The following is a 7,583-nucleotide window of genomic DNA, read 5'->3' as shown; positions in this document are numbered from 1 at the left end:
CCCACCCCCCGGGCGCAAAACCAAAATCCCTAATCTCAACATCACTGTCTCTCTTACTCTCTCGTTTCTGCACCGATCACCCTCTCAGTCTCTCGTTGTTCATCTCATCGCACCGATCATCATCGCACAGCCGATCTACTCACAGGTAAACTCTCTCTTTCAATCTCTGTCTCTCTCTCTCCCGATCGTTGATTTTTTTTGTTATATATATATATATATATATCTCTGATCTGACCTAATCGGCTCCCTCACTCTCTCATCTCATCAATCTCACACTCACTCTCTGGTTTTGCATCTCTGCACCGATCGACTCACACACGGGTAATTTTGTTTAGGGCTCTATATAGGTCTTAAGCCCGGGCTCTCGATTCTTCTTCACTCTCTTACTCTGTGATTGTTCTTCGATTCTTCTTCTGGTTGGTGATTCATCTCGGGATTGCGATTTGGAAGCTCCATTTTGAGCACAGCGCCGTGATTTATCTCTGTGGATTTGGAACTCTTTGGCTTCTTCGATCAGAGGTTAGTTGTTTTGTTTGTGATTTATACATACTGCTACATATCTGATTCAGAACCCCGAAATCCATGTATACATATCTGATTTATACATACTACTACTACATTTGAATTTCAAAAGGACTACAACTAGCAGTGGAGGTGATGATGTGGCTTCTTTACTCGTTGGAAAGGATGATTTTGGGCAAATCGAGGGAATATATTTGGTTTTATATATTTTTATTATCAATGTCCCAATTGCTTTATACTAATGATACAATTATTTTTTGTGAGGCGAATGCAAAGCAGCCAGGACACCTCCGTTGTGTGCTTCGTTGTTTTGAGGCATGATCTCAAGGTGAAACTAAGAAAATTGACTTTGATATGCCTAATGGATGTGGCTTTATCCTCCATTTTGGGTTTTCAAGTGGAATGCTTGCCCTCAGCTTGTTTGGATTTATCTCTAGGCTCTTTTTTTAAGGCAAGGAGATGAGTACAAAAGGGTAGTGAAGTTGACACTGTTCATTATCTAGACAATGTGATTGATTCTCATTCAATTTATTTGCAATGATTTCTTCTATGCAGGATATTTTGTTTTCATTCCTTATGTTAGTTTAGTTCTTCTATTTCTCTGTTTTCTTTCTAGGCCCAAAGCATAAACTCCTGTTTTGTTTTATTTTATTTTAAATGTTTTCATGATGCAGTCTGTGGTGGCATAATTACATAAAAGAATCCATTTGTTAAGTGATTTTTTCACATTTCATCAACATTATGTTCTAATTTGTTATATCTTCATGCATTTTAACAGAATGAGCTCAAGGCCAGGTGGGATGTAGACAAGTCAATGCTAGAAGAATCAAAGAATGTAGCTGAGAATAAGTACAATGAAATTAATGAACAGGTCATTGATTGATTTGCTTCATGAATATGCTTATGATGTCCAGTAGACTCTTTTATGCACATCACATATCACATATTTATGTACATAACTGTATGCATGTATATTTAGTCAATGCCATAAATCAATTAAAATAAGTATGAAAACGTATCCAAACTCCTCTTCATTTTGCTAGAAGTTGTGCAAGAGCAATGCATGTCATTATAATTTGTAAGTCACATTCGTAACTCACATTGAGAGAGGAAGAAGATAATAAATAAATTAAGTGGGAAGTCAGAGAGAGAGAGAGAGAGAGAGAGAGAGAGAGAGAGGTCTTTGAGAACCCACTTTAAAGTAGGAGGGACCTGCAAGAGGTTGTTTTCTCTTTATGTAGTAGTATGGATTTCGGGGTTCTAAATCAGATATGCGGTAAAAAACAGTGTCATGATATTAATTGGATGTTGTGCCTTGTCTATTGTTTTTCTTTCTTGGAACTGTTATGTGGGTTGAATGTTTGGATAGGTTAAAATCTGCAAGATCATAAGATTTGTGTTTAATTCATCTCATGGTGATGATGGCAAATTGAACAGTTAATTCACTTCTTTCATAAATTTTAGCAATTTATTCATTTTATAGCAATCATGCAACAAAAAAGGCACATAATAATATTGTTAAATACAATTTTAAGAATTTGGGTGATGGAAACTCCAGAAGGTGGTGTTAAGAATTTGGGTGATAGTTCACCTTTGATGCAGTCTAAAGGGTACAAGGAGGTAAAAAGCATTGGTGCTTCTATTGATCAATCTATTGATGTTGCTGGAATCTGCAATGAGGCAGCTACTCTTGATCAAGAAGACGTGGTTATTGATGAAAGTAACTCTGGTGAACCATGGGTTCAAGGACTTATGGAAGGCGAGTATTCTGATCTGAGTGTTGAGGAACCCCTTAGTGCCGTTGTTGCTTTAATTGGTGTTGCGAATGAAGGAAACTCAATTCGCATTATTCTAGAGGTAATATTGTGTATTCTCTTGACTTAGGGTATTTTTTATTATTATTGTTTTCTGCTTTTGCATGTCTGTGATATGAAATGTGGGAGTTTTTCAGGAATGTTTGGAAGCTGCAAATGCTCTAAAGAAGCAAATGTGGGCAGAGGTACAACTTGATAAATGCCGAATGAAAGAGGAGTATGTGATGAAGATACAGTATCCATCTTGCATCAGTGACAAGATTGAACCAAATGTTCAAATTTCTTCTGTTGAGGGTAGGCAAAGCCCATTGCCTACTGTTGATGACAAAAATAATTTGGTATCAACAAATCCTGTAGAACAGAAAGAGCACCTTCATGACGCACAGAATGACCCGAACTATCCTATTCATATGCCCTCCAAACGGAACCCACAAATACAAGAGGTCTCTACATGCACAGATAATCTTTCACTCCTGCAACCTGGATATGCTGCTGAAAGGTCATGGTCGCAGTTAAAATCTTATATTGGTCATAAGGCAGAAGAGATGTATGTATACAGGTCCTTGCCTCTTGGGCAAGATCGCAGGCGGAACCGTTACTGGTAGTTTATAACGTCTTCTTCTCGAAATGATCCTGGGTCTGGCAGGATTTTCGTTGAGTTACGTCATGGCTGTTGGAGGCTTATTGATTCTGAAGAGGTAAGTGTTATTATTTAGTTATGCATTATTTTCTAAATTGTTGTTATGCTAGGTTTGAGCGTATGTTATGCATATATTAGTGCCAATTGTTATTTTCTTGCTTAGCAGCAGCTACTCCTTGTTTTTGTGCCCCTTTTCTTCGGGTATAAAAAGGTTCTCGTGGTCTTACTTTTTATTAAAATTTCTTCAAGAGTTCTTACTTGGAAAGGATTGCATGTAGTAATTGGTGTTTACCCTTTGTTCTTTGAAATCTGCTGTTATGTTAATTATTTATTTATTTATTTTTGTTTCAATCTCTCTAGAGGATTATGAGGCTTTCATTTCTTAGTTTTTATGAATTTCTCAAGATTTCTTTGGTTTGTGACTATTCATTTTGTTTGATATGGTGGCTAAATCAGATTGTGCCTGGTTCTGATTGAGATCTTATCTATAGCTTGCGGCAAGGCTTGGATCTCCAGAGTCATTACAACAGCTGAATCCTGTTGCCAATCCTATTACTCTTTTTGCTGTTTTTGTTAGGAAGGATAATACCAGGCAACCTACAGAGCAGAAGGTTATCAGAAATATTGGTCTTATATAATTTTTAATTGTCTAATAATTTTTGGCCGTACCAACCAAACGAGTCCCAAAATTTTTACCCAAATGACGATCTCATTGTGTTAGATCTAAGAAAGTGAGAGCGAGCAAGCGACCTTCTTTAGAGTCGAAGCAAACCATTCACCAACCAACGAACCCTAAACAAACCAACAAAAAAACTCAACCAGATCAATTCAATATCTCTCTCTCTCTCTCTCTGTAATCAAATCACAAAGGTATGCACTCTCAGTTTCCTAAAAATGCTTGTATTTTGGTTGTTTTTGTTTTTGTGTTTTGCATTTGCTATTGAATTTGTGTTTTCATGAATTATTATTATCATTATTGTGTGTGAATTGCAATGTTATTTGATATAATTATTGATTCCTAATTTTGTAGAGGGGACGATCTAATGGTGGTTAACTGCTGATATATATTCGAATTCAGGGTGGGGAGCAAAAACGCTGCAGATCGGATGGACAAGAATAAGAACCGTACCGATCTGCTTGCTGCTGGCTGTAAAAAGGTATGCTTTATGTTGTTTTTTATGCATTGGATTCAATTTCTAGCTTTTTTAGAAGTGTTTGGGTTGTTTGGTTGCTGAGAAAATGTTGTGATAGAAATGAAACTGGAAGTTTCAAACTTGAGGACAAGAGATTCTCTAAGTGCCGCTTAGTACTTTTACATGCATCCTACCCATTTTCAAAGGAAGCATCATATCTAGCCTCCGTTTATTCTCAGGTAAGATATTGAAGATTACAATGAACAATACGTTGGGATGTCTATCTTTGATGTTAAACTTGCTAGTTCTCTAACAAAGCAATGCATTCAATCTTTAGGTTTACCTTGATTTAGTAAAGAAATCTCATAAAAAGATAAAGAAAATTACAAAACTGGCAAAATTTGGCACGATAAATTTCTCAAGTTTAGAGGTCATAATTAAACATTTTTACCCTTTTGTATTGAACTTAGATTAATTTGTTTAAAATCATAAGGTGAACGGAAGGTAGAGGATAATAATAGCAGAATGTGAACTGTAGGAGGACGTGCTGCAATACTCAAGGCTCTTTTGAATTTCCTTCCAATTTTTATTCATCATTTAGCTATTCCGGTTTAAATACTATAAGGGTCAAGGCTTTTTCAAGAACCTAAAAATAACTAACTAGATAACTCTTTATAAGAATCCATCTGCTTCTGACTCACTCCCACATTAAATAAAAATTCAAAGTTGTTTATTTTTGGTGGGCATCCATTTATGTGATCTTTATTTGACAATTCGGGCTTTTAGATTGTGTCACAATGTCCTATAAATGAACTGTGCTTTTTTTTTTGTGTGTGCGCGCGCGCGCACGTGCACACGCCTGGGATTGGCCTGATTTGTCCTATGTTTATTAATTTCAGAGAATGCAAAAAAGTTCTTCTTAATTTTCATTAACCCATATTGGCACTGCCAACTGCAGAAACCTTTGAAACTACTTTTACTGCATTATTTTGAAACCAATTATAAGAGATACAAGGACCTCCAAAGCCCTTCTCTAGAATGGTACTTTGGTAAATGCAGTCATCAATTTTGCTTTAGAGGATGTTGTGTCTAGGTGTTTGAATCTAGTGGAGTCCTCTTTATTCTCCTCCACCAGAGGAGGTAATTTGTTGTTTTTCTTGGTGAGGCATTTATGTGGATAGTCTCTTGAAAAAGAGACAAAAAGGAATGGATATGATATGTGGGATGCCAATGTTATTCTGTTAAAGTATAGAAACAAACCGTGGCCCAAACCTGATTTTTATGCCAGGTGGTATTTCTCGATCTGTTTGATGTGAATTTTAATTGAATTTTGTTTACTTCATCCTTTTGATGTGAATTTTAATTATAGATATTTCTCGATCCGTTTGATGTGAATTTTAATCTAACTCAGGTTTGTTAAGGGAACCAGACCATATATGTTCCCTGTTCTGTGTTGGCTAGAACATCTTGGGGGAGAGGTGAAGATCCTTCACAAGGATCTGATATTGGTTAAACTTCACTCATTTCTTCACCTGCAGAATTTTCTTCTTCAAGCTATGTCTCTTAACTGTTATCTCCATTTTTTTTGTTTGCCTCAGGTATGCATTAGATGATATTGGTTTTGGATCTCATGTGCATCTCAGTTTGTGTCAGAGTTGAACCCATATGAATAGGTAGTTTGGTACTAACAGAGAAGTATGCATTTTTACCAGTTCTGTTAAAATATCTTGTCTACATAGAATTATTTTTTAAGCATGCAGTTATATTTGGAAATTTGATGGGTGTACTATTGATCTTGAGGAAAACCTTTCACGGTGATGTTTCCATCGATGGGTGTACCAATTTGTAATTATTCAGGCTATGTGGTTTCTGCTTTTAAGACCAATAAGCTTTATTGATCCTTATTTGTTTTATAGTTTTTAGTGAGTTATATGTTGATATCATATGATTTTGATTGTCCATATAATACTCCATTTTATCATTTATGTGATCCTTTCTGCATTGTTGCATATTGTCTTCTTTTGTGGTGCTGTTTTACTGATGTTTATGTGGAGAATCAAAATAATTATGTCATTTTTGGTGGCTGTGGGGAAAGGATTGGGGGCAGTTTAACAACTGGATAAATTACATTATTTTTGGTGTGATTTAAATGTAAGTTTATAAATTAATTAGTAAGTTTATTCATATGCTTCTGGCAGTTTTTAAATTAATTTATTTTTTTTATTTTTCAGGTCAGAAATTTCTTGGAGAGATGCAAAATATGGTCAAAGAATTCAAGAACTTATTTTTATTTTTTATTTTTTAATATATGTAATCACAGTTAATTTTTTTTTATTAATTTCTTTGTATATACTTTTAAACATTTAACTTTCATTTATGAAATATATGATATTATTTCATTCAATATATGGTTGTGATTTGAAATATAGTATATAGTGTGTATTACATTTTTTAAATGCGCGTGCAAAAATAATATTGATTATTCTTTAAATATGTCAATTTTTTTTTTATCACAGGTTTTATTAGTTATTAATCACACTTAAAAGGTGTGATCTAAATGTTTTTAATCACACTTAAAAGGTGTGATCTAAAGTCTTTAATCACACTTAAAAGGTGTGAACTAAAGTTTTTAATCACACTTAAAAGGTGTGATCTAAATGTTTTTAACCACACTTAAAAAGTGTGATCTAAAGTCTTTAATCACACTTAAAAGGTGTGGACCAAAGTTTTTAATCACACTTAAAAGGTGTGATCTAAATGTTTTTAATCACACTTAAAAGGTGTGATCTAAATATTATTAATCACACTTAAAAGATGTGATGAAAGCATTTTTTAATGACACTTAAAAAGTGTGATTAAAAATGACCATTTTTAATCACACTCCTAAAGACCACACTTTAATAAAACTTAAAAGGTGTGATTAAAAAACATACATCACACCAAAAAAGTGTGATCTTTATCTATATTTGTAGTAGTGATTTTTGCTGTGACTTAATCAAATGAAGTCTAAACTCCAAAGAGAGAAAATGCAATCTTAAGACTGAGGATGGTAGCAGGAACCAACATATTCAAAAAAATATCTCATAAGCATTCGTAAAGTTAAAGTAGCTAAGCAGCAATGAACATCTACAGGTTCTACCCCACACAATATGGTGTTCTAAGTTAAAAGAAAATACAAGCAGAAAATGATGAGGCACATAGCAATTTAAATCCCATTACTATTGACTAATATATGGGTCTTTTAACCTGAGGTCAGAGAGTTGCTTCACCTCTTACCCCAAACTATGTAAGGAAAGTCACACCACCTAAGGTTGTTATTAGATACATGCAGTTAGCAGGAAGAAATATTTCATAAAAAGGGCCAGATGTCACCCTTAACATTGCAATAAAGGAAGAACAATCTAATGCATGGGATCTTCACGAAGAAGAACTACATTTGTAGGAAGCTTTACAAGTTGCACCTATTTATTACTT

General features: G+C 34.6%; 1 protein-coding gene across 2 annotated transcripts; it reads left to right on the top strand.

The window, feature by feature from the left end:
• Positions 1 to 351: 351 nt before the first annotated feature.
• Positions 352 to 4,410, top strand: LOC114293795 (homeobox-DDT domain protein RLT1-like). 2 transcript variants are annotated; one of them, XR_014330338.1, is made up of 5 exons: positions 352 to 519; positions 1,301 to 2,379; positions 2,474 to 3,034; positions 3,433 to 3,846; positions 4,007 to 4,410. XR_014330338.1 is itself a non-coding variant. In XM_082870208.1 (3 exons), exons 2-3 carry the CDS (start codon positions 2,011 to 2,013, stop codon positions 2,939 to 2,941), a joined length of 837 nt encoding a protein of 278 aa, XP_082726334.1. In that variant the 5' UTR covers positions 352 to 519; positions 635 to 2,010; the 3' UTR covers positions 2,942 to 3,392. The 2 variants fall into 2 exon arrangements, 1 of the variants encoding a protein (XP_082726334.1); XM_082870208.1 differs by lacking the exons at positions 3,433 to 3,846; positions 4,007 to 4,410 and having other exon boundaries at positions 635 to 2,379; positions 2,474 to 3,392.
• The last annotated feature ends 3,173 nt before the right edge of the window (positions 4,411 to 7,583 follow it).

The sequence above is a fragment of the Camellia sinensis genome, chromosome 5 (genome assembly GCF_055761805.1).
Source record: "Camellia sinensis isolate YWXY chromosome 5, ASM5576180v1, whole genome shotgun sequence".
In the NCBI taxonomy this organism is placed as follows: Eukaryota; Viridiplantae; Streptophyta; class Magnoliopsida; order Ericales; family Theaceae; genus Camellia; species Camellia sinensis.
The sequence above is the reverse complement of the archived record's forward strand: the minus strand, read 5'-3'. Positions and strand labels throughout refer to the sequence as shown.